Source organism: Pterocles gutturalis, unplaced genomic scaffold (genome assembly GCF_000699245.1).
Source record: "Pterocles gutturalis isolate BGI_N339 unplaced genomic scaffold, ASM69924v1 scaffold8428, whole genome shotgun sequence".
In the NCBI taxonomy this organism is placed as follows: domain Eukaryota; kingdom Metazoa; phylum Chordata; class Aves; order Pterocliformes; family Pteroclidae; genus Pterocles; species Pterocles gutturalis.
The window spans coordinates 18,300-38,520 of NW_010122973.1; the positions used below are offsets into that span (position 1 = coordinate 18,300).

Sequence of the window (20,221 nt, forward strand, 5' to 3'; positions counted from 1 at the left end):
ATGGTGGCACCGATGGAGAAGTGCCAGGGTTGGCTGCCAGCTGGCTGCCGGAGGAGGCTTTGGATGAGCGCTTCTTCCCATGGGTGGCATGAGCTCTGCCCCGCACGGCTGCGCAAGGGAAGCTCATAGCGACTGAGGATCTGGTCCGTCAAGTTAAAAGGGTTGAAATATGCATGAAGCATAAGGTGACATTTTGAGTGTCTCTGATCAGAGCACGGACGTTACTGAATTTAAAATGTAACTGCAATTTCCTGAGTAATGCCAAGTCACTTTCATATTCATGCAGTGATTGTTCTTTATTCTTAAAATAGGCCATCTTACCCTGAGGTGCAGGTGATTATGGTAATGGTGCTACATTATCTAGCACGTTACAGCTCAGGCCGTTGGTTGGTACAGGGGCTGTTTATGATCAGCTGTCCTTTTTTATTATCTCTCAATTTATATAATGCTTTTGTAGCCTGTTTGTGATTTGCTTGAAAGAGAATAGAGCAGGAGAAAAAAAAAAAAAAAAAAAAAAAAAGGGCAGGAAAAAAGAAAAGGGATGCACTGGAGAGTCAATGCTATTGTCTTTTACTTCCTGTAGCTGAGCTGTACAATTTACCATTGTGTCTGCAAGTTGCTGAGCCCATTCTAATAACAAGAACAGTTAAATTGCTTCAGTAGTTTTATATGTCTGCAGAGAGTCAGTCTGTTTGCTAGCATGCAGGGTTTTCTGTGGTGAAGTGTACAGGATATTATAAATAAGGTACTCAACGAGAATGAGATAACAAAAAGAACTCTGAGACATATTTGCTGTTTATTCAGAATGAAAACCTTGCATATAGTAGCAATCACAGAAAACCGAAAGCAGGCTTTTCAGCAGAGTAGGAGCATCCCCAGCCCGGGCATTTGCTGCACTAGGGGTGAAAGTGTAGAGGATGGAGCTGAAATTGCAGCTGTTGCAGAGGCAGGACAAAAACTAGGGGGAAGGAGAGAGCTGGGAAAGATCTGCTCCTATGTGGGTGCTCCTCTGTCTCCCTCCACCTGCAGTAGCTGCTGCCCCACGGACCCTAACCCCTGGCTCCGCATGGGCAGAAGCAGCAGCAGCAGCAAAGGGGATCAGGACCGGAGCTGTACTGCTGCCCCCAGGAGCCCGTTGCTTTAGGCTCCTGCCTGCTTTGCCTATGAGCTGCCTGTAGTGCCGGGAATTACCTCTGCTTCTGCTAAGCACAAAAAAGGTTAGATGAGAAGCTGTAGTAATTACAAGAGTGAATTGTCATAGCATAGGAATTTGTGGAAGTGATGCTCAGGCCCCAGTCGGGAGGAGCAGTTTAAGTGACATACCTGCTAATTTGCCTGGAACTAGCCTGCTTATTAAAAAAAAAAAATACTGCTGTCTGCGTGAAGTGACACCCAACTAATCATCAGTTCCTAGAAAGTTTGACTTGAGAGAAAAGCAGATTCAGCATCCAGATGAGAGAGGTGCACAAGAGTCTCAAGAGGTAATGTTTTGCTATAACTCCCAGTATTTGTGTGCCTTCATTGCACTTCAGTTTGGCACAGACCCAGCCAGCTATCTTTGCTCTAAAGCCTGTATATGGCATAACTGTGGTTACACTTGCAGACACTCTCCTTGTCCCATCTTTTTATCCATCTCTTTAGCTGTGTATAATGCGGTGTGTCACTGGGGCAGGTGCAACAATTGCCTTATTCATGTGTACTGTGCCCAGCACAGGAGCCTTCATCAGAAACTAGTAGGTCCTTCTAAAATACAAATAATAGTCATCAGGAGCTGTATGATCTGGGACAGATTTACTGGGTGGGAATAGGGTACGTGTTTGTGGGAAGAGGGCAGTGAGGAAGGGGAGAGTAGTTTGAGGGCCTCTAGGTATCCTGGAGATTGGCACCTCAGCAATTCTAGTTAAAATAGTTTGACATAGAGATTCTGGCAGGTACTGTGTAATTTTGCTTTAATTTTTTCCCCTGCCATAAATCAGACTTAGTGTCTGACAGAATAATCACCAGAACTCTGACAAACAACATGCCTGACAGTGATAAGCTGTTCCTTCGGACAAATCAGTTTACAGCTGTTTGTTTGCTGGATATTGCAAAATGCAGTACATTTGATGTTTGTGCAATTCTGTTTTCCTTCTGATTATTTTTATGTGCATCTCCCTCTCTCTTTCTCTCTCGTATACAGATGTTCGTATTCACCCCATGGAGCCTATGCCCAAAGCAAACTTGCCCTTGTGTTATTTACCTATCGACTACAGCATCTTCTGACTGCAAATGGAAGCCATGTGACTGCTAATGTAGTAGACCCCGGAGTAGTGAATACTGAACTCTACAAGCATGTCTTTTGGGTTGTAAAAGTGGTCAAATGGATGACAGCCTGGCTATTTTTCAAGGTATGCAGTTTTTTAAATAATTTTGTTGCCGTGTCCCTATGTTATGAGAACTGTAGTCAGCACCGAGCTGAAGGTGTTTCAGAGTTTACCATGATGTATGGTACTTATTGCGTTTCTCTGTGCTGATGAGACATACAAAACGGGTAAACACAGACCTTCCCCAGAACAAACTGTTATTTTAAATGGAGTGAGAGAGCCCTCACGGTAAGGGGGCTTAAGAATGCCTTTCACTCTGTCTGTGCCCATGCACTGATTATCTCTGCCCTGATCTATCTGTGTGCTTTTGTGCGTATGTGGGGGCAGAAACACATCCTAACACAGAGCAGGAATATGCAAAGTGTTCCTATGAAATGTCTTGTACGTCCTCTTAATGAGAAGCAGACAAGATCTGGCATGGTCTTTGTGTACGCAACATGTTATAGAGAAGAGGGTGAAGGGGAGAAGGAAGTTGTACAAAAATGTGGTGGGATGAGGCTGCCATATTCCAGGCTGTGTGGGTCCAGACACTCGTGCTCTGGAAAGTGGGACAATTTTCATTTAGCTCTTTCATCCTAACACATACTTGTAATGGTACCTGATTTTCTGTTATCTAATCCTGCTCTTCATTAGGAAACTTAAAGCTGTTTGATAAAACTGATCCAGAAGTGGGGCAGACCCAGTTAGGGTTAACATCAGTAATGTTTTGTGGTGGTGTAAGTAGACCAATCTGAAATTGGTTTAGCTGCACAAGTGCAATCTTCTCATGCAGACAAGCCTTAGGAGGACTTGTGCTGAGAAAATGTACTGCTTAACTCTGACAGAAAGTAGTTTTGAATTAAGTGAATGGAACCTGATTCCATTAGAGAGAATTAAATGTCCTAATTAAAATGAAGTATTTTAGATCAAGGGGCATGTCCCACAAAGCAAATTAATTTTAAACTTTGATATGGAAATACCACTAGCTTTAATTTCAGAAATGAAACTGGAGGCTGGAAGGGTGGCTGTAAAATAAGATGCAAACAAATAAACCCCTATTTAAAAAAAATAATAGTATCTTCTGAGTACACCTTGAATATTGCAATAAAATTGTAATAGGAACACTCATAATATGTAATGCAATCTTAAAGAAGCAGAATGCAGCTTTGCCAGAACGTATATATTAAACTTGTTTTGCCTCTTGTGATTGCCATTTTAAATATCAGTCTGGGATGGTGGTGTTTTTTCATTGGACTTACTTCACCTTGCTAATATAACAGCTTCATGTAGACGTTTAGGTTGTGCTTAGGATTTCTTCTAAAGCCACAAAATTCTGACAAAATTTCTGTGTCTGAGGGTGAGAATTGAGTCTGTTGTTTACAGCACTCAGTGCCATTCAGTTTTATTGGTGTGCCTAGGGAGACATTTTTGTATTATACTGACCATGTTTAGATACTGAATGGGATCTCACTGAGTACACATAAAAATGAGTCTGGATTTATCACAAGAGGGAGTTTCATACTTAGAGTTCTAATTATAATGTTGCCGATTTTTCCTGATTAGTTCCTATTCTTTGGATAAGGATTCTGTCTTGCAACGGGTGATGGACAGACATACTGACTTGCACGGAAGTGCAATGTGTGTGCTGCCTGAAAAGAAATGCATCAATTGCTTATTGAATCAGAGTAGCTTCAGGTTTGGATAAGTGAGTGCTTTGGTTATTGAGATTGAGATTTACACATTTTTACATAATATGCAATGTGTTTTTCCGATAAACCAAAGGAGAGGGAAACTCTTACTATCACTCTTCCCATCCTCCCTTAGACTTCTGAGTTACTTCTGACTTCTACTATTTGCTTATTGCTTACTGCTTAAGATATGTTTTATATAAAATATTCAGGATTGACTTTGCCTTCTTTTCTCACATCCAGGAGCACTTCATCACGTAGGTACACCTTGTTCAGCTCCAGCAGAACTGCATCACAAGGCGATGTTTAGCTCCACAGCAAGCTCAGGTTGAAAGCCTGCCTGGCAGTTTCGGTGGCATTGCACTGAGTGCTGTAGTATCCCGCTTTCAAGCCTGAGTGGGCCTTGTGTTGGTCACGTGCACTAGGGTAAATTTCCCCTGGAAAAGTAAGGAAGCAAATACAAGAAAATTCAGTTGTCTGATAATATTAGCTGATAGTTGGTATTATAGATTTCTTCTTCCCTGGAATTTTATTCCCGAGTGCACATATATGAATCTTCCTTCTAGGATTATGGCAGTAAAGCAGTGAAAATGAGGTGATAGCTCTCTAATCATATTGGCTCACCTGACTTTTATCACCCTGAAGTATTCCAAAGCGGTTTCTAAATGCATGAAGAAAATTGCTTCACCCACTGCAACCTGGTGCTCATGAGAGCCAACACAGCCCATATAGCGCTGATGAGGAAATGCATCATGGATTTATCACATCACATTCCCCCAGGAGAGAGTCAACATGTTGTTTGATGTAATTTCAAAATATTGTGGCAGAGCCTCCACTGCCTTTAAATGCACTTCTGCCAGTACTGGTCCCAGTTTCATTCAGGTCAAATAACTCATAGGGATTGCAGCGTGACCCCAATTCTTGCTGGACTGCTTGAATTTGAGGTGGCTCTGTGTGGCAAACAAGGCTGTCAGCTTAACATCCTTCTCAGAGCTGCCTCAAGATATTTAGGTACTTAAGCAAATAAACCGACAGTCTCGTAAACAGGCCATGATACGCACATATAATTTACTCAGAGTATTAACAGCTTTAGTTTCTCAGAACTGTGAAACATTGTCTTCTGGTTTTCAGATGTAGTTCAGAAAAATGTCTGCCAAATGTTTGGGGATTTTTTTCCCTAACAAGCTGCAGTGAGAGGCACCCCTGTCGAAATGATATAGGCCAGGCTAAAGGATCTACTGACAGTCATAAAAATTGTGAAACGAATGCATGCCCTTTGGAAGTGATGGTTTCATTCCTTCTCAGCTCTATTCATTTTCAGGATAGTTATTGTCTGCTGCAATACTTGATCTTTAAGCTTCCATTTTGCAAATGATTTCTCTACATTTTTAATAAACAGGGATTTCACCTCTCACATGCAAGACAGAAATTATGTTTATTCCTCAAAAAAAAATTGATTTCTACCCCTATGACTTCTCAGTAAATAAAAGCTGATGACCTGTCATAGTCCTCTGCAGAGTACGGTGAAATATGTTATTCCTCAGGAATTTTTAACATAAAGTGATCTTCTTTTTGAAGGGATAATTTCCAAACCAGTAAACAATAACAAATTAATAAGATAATAATAGCCTAAACAGACATTAATTGGGCATTGATCTGCAATTTGACCACCTGTGCCGTACACCAGTTTTAGCAATGGGTACTGTCCAAGCTGGAAGCCAGGAAGGTACTATTTCTCTCTAAGGTATTTCTGTTTCTGCTGCAGGTACTGAATATTCATTCTTAAGCCAGATGGCCTCTGCTCATGGTACAATTAAAATGCCTTACAGCGAAAAAAAAAAGTTGGCTCTCATTAATGTCCAATGGCAGGGACTGTTCTGCTTCATATGATGTCATTATGCCATCAAAGTAGAGACATTTCCCACATAACAGTGTTGTAAAAATACCCCCAAACCTTCTTTATGACAAGCTCGATGAACGTGGCATTAGCAGATGCAGAGGATTCAGTCCTTTCAGCTGCCTCAGATTGGTATTTAGGAAGGTATCGTGGAAGGAAGACTGAACGTCAGATCTTGTCTCAGCTGCCATTTCCAAAGACATAGTGCCATGTAAGTGATTATTGACTGACAAACTGAAAGTGCGTAGGATTAGTGACCCTGTCGGCCTGTAAAAGTGAAGGGAAAGGCTAGAAATCAGCCGATATAAACTAGTTCACTTCTTTCATCTGTCAAAATAGGCTTAACTTTAGTGCACTCTTCCTCTAACGTTTTTAAAGAAATGCTTCCAGTCTGTAAGTGGTGCTAGAAAACGAGATCTAAAGAACCTGGATTCATCATTCATGCCAGAGGACATAGTCATGCAGGTCTTATTGCAGCATTTCTTATTCAAACTGTCCCTTTGGCACCATGAATGTAGAAAATTCGTTTCATCCACCCACCCCGAGGTGTCAGAAGACAAACACATCACCACACAATAACACCAGCTGTACAGAATGAGAATAATTAAATTCTACAGCTGAAAGCAGCAATTCATCAGCATCAACATCTTCGGTCCATGTAAATGTGTGGTCCTCACATAAAACTAGCAGGGAATTTTCTCACAAAATGAAAACTCTTTGCAGAAACATGTCATTTGTGGTTAATTTTTTCAGAAGACTTTTCAGATCAAAAATGAGATTCTGGTTAAAATCAGATAAAAGGAAACAGTCTACTTTATCCCAGTAACTCTGATCTTTAAACAGATCCCATTTTTGTACACATTGGTACAGGTATTTAAGCTTCAGAGCCATAGAGCTTCTTTTTTTCCATCTAATAAATATTTGCTTATTCATACAGCCATAGGATGATTCTAAGGGGTAAGATGGAGGGACCCACCTGAGAAGGATAATGAGCAATCCACGTCTGAGCCACCAAATCCTGGTGATCTGGGTATCTTTCTTGGACGTGCATTCCTGGACTTGGGTAGGCACCCAGGTCCTGCCTGTTCTGGGGTATGTGGATGCAGCTTGGCTGCTTTGTTTATTTTAACTGCTAAATAAGAAAGCTTTGGAGCATGGAGCATCTTGTGTCTGTACTAATTAGGATTAGACCCCTCTAAAGGATGCTGACTGGAAGTGCACACCTACATAGCATTGAAACCTGGTCTTCACGGAACCTGTCGTTCCCCTGCGGTCCCAAGATATATTTATTTTTCAGTGTGTTTTCTAAGTAACCGAGATGTTTATTGTAAGAGACACATTGCAAGTTCCTGGAGAGTGTTTTGATAGCAGGAAAGTGAAGAATTTGTGTTGCGTGCCTTGGTGTATGGCATGCAAAGGGTCAAGGATGCGGTATGGGACAGCACGAAACGGGTGGGATTGTGTTGGAGTGCATCAGAGGGAGTTGAGGCTGTTGAAGTTCTTGTTTATAACTCTTATTGGAGCAGCTGCTGGCATGATCTATCCCCAAACCACACCCAGGCTTCTTCTGGAGGGTGCTAGTTGGAACAGGCTGAAACACAGCCATGGAACAAGTGAAAAACGAAGCAGTGTGCACAGTCAGAGATCTATCTCACGCCCTGTCCCACAGTTCTAGTTGTTTGGTTAAAAAGAGAAAAGCATCTTTTTTTTTTTTTCTTTTTCCTTTTTTTTTTTTTTTTTTTTTTCCTGACAGTGGGAAATAGGAAGGCTATCTTATATCTTTTCAGAGTGTTCACAGGACAGGAAAGCTGTCTCCATGCCTAACGGTGCCTGCAGGATTGATCCTTTTTAGTCTGGAAAATGGTCTAAAGTAACACAAGATAAACCTACAATGTGCACTGTGTAAAAATCTGCACTTACCCTGTGTTAAATTGTTCTGGAGTGAAACTTTTGGACTGATAAGCGACTGAAATGTGATATAATTTTGCTGGCGGGTCAGAAGCATACTGAAAATGGGCATTTATACTGTGTAACAAAGGGTTTATCCCTGACTCCTGTGTGGTAGAAGATTGCAACTTTAACTTGACAGCTCAGGCAGATTCTTTCATTGCATCTGAAATAAATTAAATTTGTATCCCAAAGAGTGAAAAAAATAGTCACTGTATTGCTGTAATGGGGAGCGAGTAAGTAAACAGTTAAGAAATTGTGAAAATATATGAGCCTAACCAGTGTTAGCATGTCAGCAGATGTCGTCTTGTAATCTGTAACCCACAGAGTTAGTTGGGAAAGACATTTTCTGTCAATCAGTTTATTCCTTGCTAAGATTTCTTGGCAGTACTTTCCCATGTATTTAGTTAATACCTTTGTATAGTATTTTATTCACAGACTTTTTTGAATATTGAACAAACACAGCAGAGGAAGATAATTCACTGTGGACCAAACACATACCAGGGAACTTGTACTGACTCTTGTCAGTTTAAAAGAAGGTAATATAAAGGTCTCAAAAAGGAGGCTGAAAGGTTGGGGAATTAGAGAAAACCTTGACATTTCAACTAGGCCATTAGCCTTTCACTTTCAATCCATAATCTTTATAGTTAGGGGCTATAGCATCACACTACTTCCCCCTTACATGCCTGTGAAGTTCTACCTCCATCATCACATAATTAAAAATGCCATTTTCTTTTGGTCAGGTAATGCAACACTGTTTGAAACTTGAACCCATTGTCAGCAGAGTACAGCACAGCCACTGATCTTTCTCATCAGCGTATCCCTTAGATACCTCTCTGAGAGAGAGGGAAAAGGGGACCATCCCAGCCCCCACCAAAGCATATAATTCAAAAAGGGCAGGAACAGGGGTTAGAGGCAATTTCACTCTTCCATGTAAAAGACCCATAACACTGAGTTAAGGAGAAAGACCACTGGCTTTCCATGGAAAATCCTGCTACCAAGCTTGTGGGCAAGCAGCAGTTTGAAATTAGATCACTAAAATAAGGAGATGCAGAGGAGGAGGTTGTGAGAGTGCATATTAATATATAGACGGACAGTTTGCCATCAGACATAGTGTGCATTATGGATCAATTGATATTTCTCTGGGGATGACCTACCTAAATTTCTTATTGTTTTGCTGCTTGTATGCATCTGTAACAAAACAATGCTGATAAAATTTATATTGCGGAGCACCCTCACCTTAAGCCACTACTTACCACAGAAAAGTTAATTTTGTGTGATGTTTTGGAGATTTACAAGCACTCCTTTTCCCCTCTCTGAATGTGACATTCCTTAATTTACCAATAATCCAAGGAGACTGAAAAACCTTCCAATGTGAAGTAAGGAAAATCTTCCATGAACAACATATGCAAATTTTTTAATGATTATCCTGATCTTTCAAAGGGTGACAGAAAATGCCAGGTTCTGCCAAGTAGCTGAAAACATCCCCCTTTCCAGTGGTCTAAGACATCTATGCCTGGAAACCACTTCTGACATGGCACCTAGTTCGTAAATGTCTCCAATATGAATGCCCATGTCAGGGCTGTTTATCCAGTGATCTCCTCATGGCCACTCCAAGTACTGGATCTGTCTTATCCCAGGATAAATATCTACAGTTGGCCACATGAATCGAGTACTTCCAGTGTGAGTTTATGCCTGTGAATGATGAGGGAGTCCTCTGGTAACTAGCTCAGCTGTAGATATCTGTGCTGTATAAAGTTAGTTAAGATGAATCACATCCTAAGGTACAGAACATTAAATTTGTGTTATTTTAAAAAACTAGAGACACTAGTAAATAATGCATTTGGATGTGCGGAAGAGAGAGTAGGAACTGGAAAGGTGTGTTCACATATCGGGGGCACAAGCAATCTGTAAACAAGCTGATTTTTCATCTGGCAGCTCTTAGGTGTTTGTAATATCAGACCATTTCCTGCATAAGTGGGAAATGTGTTCATGGGCAGCCACAGCTGAAGAAATCCCAGTTACTTATGAAATGTATTTCTCATATATATTTACAGTCCATGTGCGTCCACTATTTATCACATAGATATTGCCGTGTGTTTAAATGGCTAGTTATGTGTACTCCCTGTGTGTATTTATAATAGTGTGACGTGTAACAAGAGAAACAAGAGAGAGAACCATGGAAATCAAGTGCCATTCACCATTTGAGAAAGAACTGAGAACAGCAAATACATTTTTCTCGTTATGTTCCCAGCTAAATGCATGGGATTTTTTTTACTGTGAGGGTGGTGAGGCACTGGAACAGGTTGCCCAGGGAAGTTGTGGATGCCCCATCCCTGGAGATGTTCAAGGCCAGGCTTTGAATAACCCAGTTTAGTGGGAGTTGTCCCTGCCCATGGAAGGGGGTTGGAAGTAGATGACCTTTAAGATCCCTTCCAATCCTAACCGTTCTATGATTCTATGATTCTATAATTTTGTGGGGTTTAATAGGTAAAAATGAGAAGGGAATTTGGTGCAATGGCTCTAGCCCTCATTTTTCTAGAAGGAACTTGATCCTAGATGTGGCACAAACACAACTCATTAATACAATCTGTCTAGAGTTAGCTTCTATACGTTATTACATATTTACACATTCTCTTTAAATAGGGTCTGTGAGTCTCTTCAAGGCAAATGTCATTTGCTTGTTGCCATCTCTAGTGCTGGAAAGTGAAAGTAACCACAAGTTACATACCATGGACCAGGCACTCTGTGGGGAATACAGAACATATACAGAAGATAATTTTAATGAAACCTGAGCAATGTGCAATAAAACAAGAATGAACTTGGACAGCTTATCAGAGATGGGATTTATAGTGGTATTTGTTTGCCTCTGTCATGCCGACCTACTTCTCTGTCACTGGAATAGGAAGGAGGTGCTGCTGCTGGTCCTAGGCTCAGGCAGGGCCTGAAAAAATAAAAGCTGCTCCCAGTATCTCTTATTTGCTCATTAGAGTCTCAGAGCTAGCCACCACAAATTTATAAGTTAACTTACCATCTTATTAATAGTTTATCCAACTTAATATATATGTTACTTTATGAATGAATAGCAGGGGCCAGAGCCGGTGCCCTGTGCCTGGCAGCCCTGTGTTCCCACTGCTTCACTGTGAGCGGCGTTGTGCAATGGCTCCCCAGCTGCCTCACATTCCGGCGACAGGCAGCAGTTTGCTGAGGCTGAATGTGTCTCAGGAAGAGTGGCATTGGTTGACTTAGTCAATGTATTTGCCTGCCAAGCTCTTGAGATGTAAAATGCAGTCTTCCACAGCGTCTGCCACTTGTCACATGCTATCATAAGATGATTAAAAATGTAGAAAGAGAAAAGCTGTCCCATTGTTTTTGGAGCTCAGAGTGTTGGAAGTAAAATTACACCCTCTTAAGTATATTTTGACAGGTGGCTCTGTTCTAAAAATGATGTAGAAAAGGCTCTATGGGGCAGCATGCTTGTTTTTTCTGTCAGGGTTGTATTTTGTCCAGGTACAAGGGCTCTTTTTATGCCTGCCCAAGCTGTGAATGTAACTTGGTCATTTCTCAGAGAGGAGTTCAGTTGTCACCAGTCTTGTACATCATGACGTACAAGATGACAACATAGGTCCCCATTTTCTTTGGTGTATAAGATGATGACTTCCATCATCAGGAAGTTTTTGATGCTTTATCAGTGGCTTTGCTCAAGTGTAGCTGATCAGAACCTGCCAAACAAGTAAATAAGACCCAAACATAAAAGCATCCGGGTCCCAATCTTATTGCATATTCTTGTAGCAAGGATTATCTGATCTGACTTCACATCCTCTTTGTGGAGTACTGTCCTTATGTAAAGTATTTTGCATGTCTGATCCTGCTCCTTAGAGGTTCTCCTTGATCTGGGGCTGGCCTTTTATTTTTCTTGTCTGGTTTAGTTTTGTGGCACATGTGTCCTATTTTGTATGTCTATTATTTGGGGAAGTGGATTAAGGCTGGCACAGATACACTGAACCCTAATTGCTTTAGAGGGCCTGCAGGTCTCCAGAGGTAGTATGTACTTAAAATGCTTCTAATACTAGATTCAGCTGCTGTTGCTTGAAATCCATTCAAGAAGCAGATCTAGAAGGCAGGAACCAGGGAGTTTTACATAGTATTTTTTTTTTCTAAATGTAATTGCCCTCTTAGTACTATTTTATATACACTCAGTGCTCAGTTTTGGTTTTGGTGGTGTGGTGGGGTTTTTTCCCCTCATATTGGGGCAAGCCTGTTTCATATGAACCACTGTTTTCACTGCAAGATCTACCCATCACCCAATACCTTGGCTGTATAACTTCTCCTATGAGACTTTCAACCCACTCGTCACAGCACTGGGTCAAAGGCAGATTGCTGGTGAGTCATTTATTTACAGCTTTTTGAAAAAGTGATAAAATATAAAATGTGTTTGTGCTCAGGTACCTGGATTTGTCATCTCTAGGTCACTACACAATGGTTCACTCAGAGGACCCAAGGGGATTATAAAGCACCTCCAGCGCTCAGAAGCAGCACCCCTTTATGTGGTGTACAATCTGTCCCGTGCTCTCCCGGTTGGAAAGAAAGCATTTGCAGCATTAGAGTCATGAGGCTTCATAGATATTAGCAGGAGAAGGATGGTCCCAGTGCTGCCTCTGTTGCCATAAAGACAGCACGTCTTTCATGTGTTGATTTAAGTTTGACTCTGTAGAAGGTCTGGGCAACAACTTTTTGTTCTCTTTGTTGGCAAGTTATGTCATGATATCTAGCAAAAACCTTTAATCAAAATAAACAAGAGTGAGGTTGCTTTTAAGGAAACAATTTTGTCAAGAAAATAATTAATTGAAGAAAGCTGACTGGAAATGTATTTACTTTGAGAAAGTCAGAAAGAAAGAAAGAAAGAAAGAAGAAAGAAATAAGAAACTTGTTACTAAACATTGGAATTAGACTCTGGAAAAGGCTTCCACAGAGTGTAGCTATAAGAAAACTGTTGTTTTTAAGAATAAGTTTAAATAAGTTTATGGAGAAGATCAGCTGATAGGATATCTTCAAAATTAGGAGATCAGAGATGTCCCAAGAGGTCCCTGCAGTCCGCTGTTCCTTCTGAATTCCTTTTGTATTTAGAATCCAATTTTTTTTCCTCAGGTTTTCTGTTTTGCTCCCATGCTGAAAAGAAAAAAGGAATCCAGTATCAGGGTCCAAAAGTGAAAATTTCCCAACAAACTTTCATTTTGATTTTGAACATGTTGAGTTCCCAGAAAATCCTTTAGGAAAACCCATGGTGAAAATGTGCCACGTCTTGCACTCCCCTCCATCCTAGCCTTTCTAGACAATAGTTCTTCCAGTTGTTTGCTGGTGAGCTGTGGTGAGCTGTGTTGAACTGCGCTTCCAACAGTGCTGGCTCTTGGTTACAGGAGAAGAGTGAAGATGGGGCTATGGGTCAGATGGAAGAGTCTTCAATGAAAATGAGGTCTTTTATTGTCCTGGTCAAGAAATCTGCTATTAAAACATAAATTAGCCAAGGTAAATTGCAAATGGAGCTGGAGAGATAATTGACATAGCTATCTGGTTAATCTCTAATCTGGGTTACAGAAGTATTCTTCTAGAAGTTGGTCAGTGCTCAAGAGATCCTTCCAGCAGAGAGGCCAGGCAGCCGCAGACAGGAGCGTGACCTTTGGATGAGTGACCGTGGCTTCCCCTGTGTTTCCAGAAGCAGGTCAAGGCCACTGTCTTGGGCCTTCCTGACTGTATGGTTTGCATCTAAAGTATCTTTGAGATTACTAACTTTGGGAAGGCCTGTAGCCCTGCTGGAAGTCAGCCAAGGAGCTCCAACTGACAGTGGCCCAACTAGACTAGCGAGGGTTTGCATGTTGAGGATTTCCATTCCTAAAACATCCAGAACAGAGAGTTTGTTTCAGGATTTTGCCTGAGGGGAAGAAAGGTATTCTTACATTCCTGTTTTGTGATGGCAGGTCTGCCTCACCTGAATTGGTGTTTTATTCACTGCTACTTGCCATATGTTTCTTACAGAAAAATTATACTGCACATTTTAAAATGAAAAAAAAAAACCAACCAAAAAAAAAAAAACCCCCCAACCCCCCTTTTTTTTTTTTTTTTTTTTTTTTTTAAAGCCATTGTGGACTTTTTTATTTAAACTATGATGTGGTATTTTAGAGGGGACAAAGCAGGGTTCTTGGTCTTTCTTGGGTCTTTCAAAGCAGAGCAATAGACCTTCTGCAAAGTACTCATCATGGATCCATTATGATAGCTAAGATGTGTCGATGCTCTGAATTCCTGAGTTAAAAGCTTTGCCATCTGATATGAATAGGTGTCTAAATCTAAAAATAAATCCTTTGGATTATACTGAAAATTTGAACTGTCAAGAAATAAATGGTGTGATGAACTGAAACATAGGTCTCTTAAACTGCCCTCAATTTAGCCGTATTTCAGTAATCTCTCATTCACCTTTCGTTGCTGTCAGCAGCCTGTAGGGTTTCTTTTATATTTATGATGGAAATATCTGCCTATGAATCATGTCACTGAGATGCATGTGTTCATAGTACTGTTCATAGTTTCTCTGGTAAAGAACACTTCACTGCTGGGTCATTTGTACCAACAGGTATTTCTTCATGTAAACAGCTTTCTTGGATTAGAAATGCCTTATTTTCATGTGTTTCATTTCTGGTAAGTAAGTCATGTAACTTCATCTCTTGTTTTTCCTTATTTTCACTGTCAGTTCTGTAAAACTTTTTTGACAGTAGGTACTTATTAACAGATTTTTGCAAGTATTTTTAATTACAGTTATATAGTGCCTTTATCACAGAAAAAATAGATGTATCCAAGCACAAACATAGGCTGGGAAGAGAACGGTTTGAGAGCAGCCCTGAAAGAGAATGACTTGGGCATTGTGGTTGATGAATAGCTGACCATGACCCGGCAGTGTGTGCTTGCAGCCCAGAAAGCCAACTGTGTCCTGGGCTGCATTAAAAGAGGCATGACCAGCAGGTCGAGGGAAGTGATTCTCCCCCTCTACTCTGCCCTCGTGAGACCCCACCTGGAGTACTGTGTCCAGCTCTGGAGTCCTCAGTGCAGGAAAGACATGGACCTGTTGGAGAGAGTCCAGAGGAGGGCCATGAAGACGATCAGAGGGAGCACCTCCTCTATGAGGACAGGCTGAGAGAGTTGGGGTTGTTCAGCCTGGAGAAGAGAAGGCTCCACGGAGACCTTAGAGCAGCCTTCCAGTACCTGAAGGGGGCCTACAGGAGAGATGGGGAGGCACTCTTTATCAGGGAGTGGAGTGATAGGATGAGGGGGTAACAATTTTAAGCTGAAAGAGGGCAGATTTAGATTAGATATTAGGAAGAAATATTTTCCTGTGGGGGTGGCGAGGCACTGGAACAGGTTGCCCAGAGAAGCTCTGGCTTCCCCATCCCTGGAGGTGTTCAAGGCCAGGCTGGATGAGGCTTTGAGCAACCTGGTCTTATGGAAGGTGTCCCTGCGCATGGCAGGGGGGTTGGAACTAGATGATCTTTAAGGTTCTTTCCAGCTCAAACCATTCTGTGATTCTATGATTTTATGATCTAAAATTCAGGAGTCTGACATACCTTTCATGTTTTTGAGTCCCTTTGCTAAAATCTGTAGACACTAGATAATTTTCATGTTAAAATATCACTTATCTTCAAGTATAGAACTTTTTTATATACAAAATTATATTAATAAAAAGCATAATTTCCTTTTTAATCAAATAGTAAACAACAATGTAGCGTACTGTAGATCTACAAGATAAATGTGTGTTACTAAGTAGTTTTCAATAATATTCTTTCACTCTTAATTTCAGTCACTTGCAACAGCTAAGAATTTTTAGGAAAGATAGGTAAATAGCTGTAACAAAATGCAAAGTGCTGAATATTTTGGAATACTGCAAGATCCATTTCATTTGATCTGCTGTTTGTTATTGTCACTGTAGATTATGGATGAGAACACCTGCAATTATCCTCTGGTTAATATACTTTTGAATTGGAAGAAAGGACAGAGCTACGGTGCAGCTGGCAAGTAGTCAGCTAACCTCCATTGCAAGTATTTAAAACACCTCTTCAGTGGAGCTTCTTAATGATAAAATATGTAGGGCTGGCTTTTCTGACAACCCGTGGAACATGATAGATGATAGTAACTTTTTCTCTAAATTAAACAGGAAAACCAGGAGCTGGCAGGGCAGTGTGCTCAGGCACATGAGCTTTGGGATAGCAGCTTCCTTTCCTGCTCCTCACCCCATAAATATTCTTTTTATGTTTATTTTTAAATTATGTCAATATATTCTGGGCTGTTTTCTCATCTCCATTTTTATGGGCCTCCTTCACCATTTATAGTTTTGAAATAGTTATATTTCTACTTATTTGATGTAGCAGCAGTTAGAGCAGGCCAGAGCGTGCTGTATAGATTTTATTTCCTTTTTTTACGTAAAAGTAAACTCTGCGAGTGCGAGCAGCACTCTACTACTTGCAAATGAGGTGTATGCTGAGAAAATCTTCAGTCTCATTTTGCAATTTCTCATACTTGCTTAAGTAAAAGCAAAAAAACCCCTGAGTGAGCTTTTTTGAAATGAGGTTACATTTTCAGAGGAGTTAAAGAGCATGCTTGGCTCAGACGTGTATTTTTGCTTACAGAAACATTTTCTGTAAGAGCGTGTATCTCAGTGCTGTTTTCTCTTTAAATTTCTATTTGTGGTTATTTTGGGTTTTTTTTTCTGCTGTGGTCATCTACAGCTATTTGTAAATTTTTCATAATATTAATTTAGACTAGAAGAGAAATCTGCCTGATTTTTTCAAGAAGAAAAACACTTTTCTCCATTTTATTATTATAATGAATAAAAAATACTGCTGTTTTCTTCTGTAGAACTGTAGTAAGACACACAAATCTGGTTATTTCTTGTTGCAGCGGGGTATTTATTCTTTTGAAAATCTCTCCCTCCTATCAGATGCTGCTGCTAACTGTTGTCGGGTATTCGAGTAGCTGTGCTCTGATGGCAGGCGTGAAGTTGTCTGTTTGTTTTCTAAGTAAAGACCAGATATTTGTTTTGGGGTAAGCAGGCTGATTTGCAGTTAAAACCTAAAGTAAATGTACATCATTTCAGGCTATAAACCAGCCATGTCTCAAGCTGCATGTGACTCAAAAAGAAAAATGTGTGAGACAGAGGTAATTGGCATCTTCACTGCCCTGTATGTCTGGGGTCTTTTTTGTGCCAGTGAAGAACAGATGGGTTATTCTCCCGTATGTTAACAGAGGAGAATTCAGATTTGTACCTTGAACTAGTGTTCTTCCCTTGCTCTACACAGAGATGGTGATAAAAACAAAGCAAAGGTCTATATTTAGAGAATTAGGCCAATGGGAACTCATCGGTTCACTTCAGGAGCCAGAGATAAATCTGTCTCCCTGGGAGAATTCAGCGAGCATTGAAGCACACCACCTCCAGCTCTGGCCACCTCATGTACTTCCAGTTACTCTGAACAGTAAACAATTGCACACTGAAAAAGAAACTGGGAAGACTTAAAAAACTTGGAGTACTGCAGGTTATACTGGGCCCATGAGAGGTGAAGTCTTGATCATTATTTGACTGACAATGTCTCATGCAAGAAAGAGCTTTGCAGAGAGTCCCATGGCTACAGAGCTCCGGTAATAGTCATGCCACGGCTGGCTGTTAGACCTATCCATCAGAAATCTAGCTTTTGCATTTTATTCTAGTGTTTTTAATATATTCACACTAACCTTTAAGATATTCACAGTATTACAGGCAGGAAAAATTACACTGGGATGAAGGAACAAAGGCAAATATTTCTGAAGAAATTTTAAATAACGTGCAGCTCTCTTGTGGGCATTGATTCATGTGCTTCATGGTGTCAATAGCTGTTTGTGAATTGCAGCCTTTTTTCTCCCCTGAACAAAGCATTACTCCTGAAATACAGTCATTACCTATTGATTAGCTCTGTAGTCATTTTCATGCATCAGTAGTTCCAATAAAAATATAAGTAGCACTTATTTTACACCAGTGTGTAAGGTCCATACATGGTTAGTTAATAACTGAAAGGAGTCTTTATTTTTTTTTTTTTTTTTTTTAATTGCAGAGACCACATTGACATTTTCAATAGCCATAAATCTCAGGATAAATGGAAAAAAGCATTAAGGGCTTTTTTTGGTTGTTGTTTAGTTTTTATTTTGATGAGGGAGTTGTAAATGTTCTGCTGTCTCAGGACAGGGCTGCAATAAGAAGGACATATTTGTCAGTGTTTGGTACTAATGTAATTTCCTGTTTTTCCTGCTGTATGACTCTCCTTTTAATTCCAATTGTCAGTAATGTGCCATTTTTTGATTAAATGATGAGACCTGAGATTCAACAAGGAGAAAATAATTAAAACTATTTGTTTCACAAACTGTCAGCAGCTATTAGGGAATAGACAAATATAAATTAAGGTTTTTTCCCCCAAGCCATGTTACAGACTTTGCAAAGTTCACAAACAATTGTAATCCTCTTTTATTGAGCACAGATTTATAAGTAAAGGTCAGTTATGTTTTGGTCACTAAGGAGTTTATATAATTGGTAAAAACCAAATGTTTAGATTGTTTTTATATAAAAAGCATGCTGCTTGGGAAACTCCTGCTTCTCGATTGTGGCTCCCTTACAGAGCTCAGGGACTGAAAACTATCCACGACAGCTCAGCAGACATTTGCAGAGCAAGGGGGCTTTGCAGCTCGTCCCTCCAGCCACAGCAGTGGCTCGTGCCTGGGAAGGGCCGAGCAGTGGCAGGGATCGTGGCTGATGCTGGTGGCCTCCGCATCCTGAGACCATCCCCGCTCACACGCTCCTTCCCTGCTTCCCTGTGCATCCAGCAACACCATGTACTGTCACACCACTGTTCCGATGCCCGCTGTGATTTTGCTGGAAGAGGAGCCTTGTTTTCTGCCCTGCTCTAAGGGCTTGGCACGGCTTGTGGACCCACCATTTCTCCTGTCTTGCCAGATTGCGCTGGGTCAGTGTATTGATGAGGTTTCACCTAATATTTCCCCCTTCTTTCTCCACTATCAAAAGGCTTGGACTTGCTCCTTTGTTTGCTGCAGAGATGACGAGAGCCATCTGCCTCAAGAGCTCATTCTTTGAAAGCTGCTCTCTACGCCTTTTTGGTTTCTGAAGGGGCTCAGTAGCATGGGTGGGTGCTCTGAGGAGGGTGAGTGACAGTGCTGCACTGGGAGCCCCAGAGGAGCCCCTCCTCTATATGGCATATTGGCTGCACAAAGGGATCTGACCCAATGGGGACAAATGCCTGGCGTGCTGATGGAGGAGCCACACTCAGTGAGGTTGCAGTGAGGGCCTGGCAAGAGGCATTTAGGAATTTGGGGAAAAGGGAATGAAGAAGAGCTAGGACTATCTACGAGATTGTCATGGGGCATGATGAAAGGGCAGGCTGAGAAATGGGTGAAAGTTTAGACTGCAGACGTGCTTTGCATACCACGTAGAGAAACGGAGCCCTAATCTTGATTGGAACAATTCAATTCTACTGTGAAGTACATATTAAATAACAATAGGCAGCTGCAGAGCTGTGCAGACTTGCAGGTGAAGAGCAGAATTTTAAGCAAGCTGCCAGGCGGGCGGGAGAGGCAGTGGGGAGGGCTGGGACAGGCACTCTGCGCTGGTGTTCAAGCCTCTTCTCAGACCTCAGCCTGTATTTTTACGAGTTAAAAGCAGTTACTAAACCACAGCGCAGTTCTGCATTAATTCGACTGGAATTTTTCCCGAGAAGCAGAAGTTTAATCATGTGGAGCATCACTGTTTGTAGTCTATCACTGCAAGGGAGAAAGGGGGGACGGCTCATTGATTGGACTGTCAAGGCAAACGGACGTGTGTAGCAAAATGGCATTACCAAAGACCATAGTTCAGTATGAGCTCCCTAAACAAAGTGAATTATTTCAGCACTGCATGAGTCCATAACGTGTATTTATTGAACCACAAAGCCTCACAGTATTTGTTTCCCACTCTAAACAACTGCTCTAACCTTTTAGTCAAAAAGCGCTATGAATAGAAGTGCAACAGAAACTCTTCTGGGGCACTTCATAAAAAGAAAAGGTTAATTCTCACTGCGTTATTTTGGCTATTGATAAATCTGCCAAGTGTAAGTCATATACTGTCTGGGTCATATCTACCTATTCCCTTAATCAGTCCAGTATCAGAATGTCTTTGCAGAGGCAGGAGCTATCTGAGATAGCCCCACAAGTTGGTGAAGTTGGTGGGGTGGGGGTTTTTTTGTGTGAGCTTTTGGGGGGCTTTTTTTTTTTCTTTTTTAGCAGGCTAGGGAAAG

General features: G+C 41.1%; 1 protein-coding gene across 1 annotated transcript in view; it reads left to right on the top strand.

Moving 5' to 3' along the window:
- Positions 1-20,221, top strand: part of DHRSX (dehydrogenase/reductase (SDR family) X-linked) — a gene marked incomplete at its 5' end in the record, with an annotated part of 50,133 nt that overhangs the window by 17,183 nt on the left and 12,729 nt on the right. The window contains 1 exon segment of the mRNA XM_010077714.1: positions 2,180-2,387. Coding sequence (XP_010076016.1) covers positions 2,180-2,387 — 208 coding nt within the window.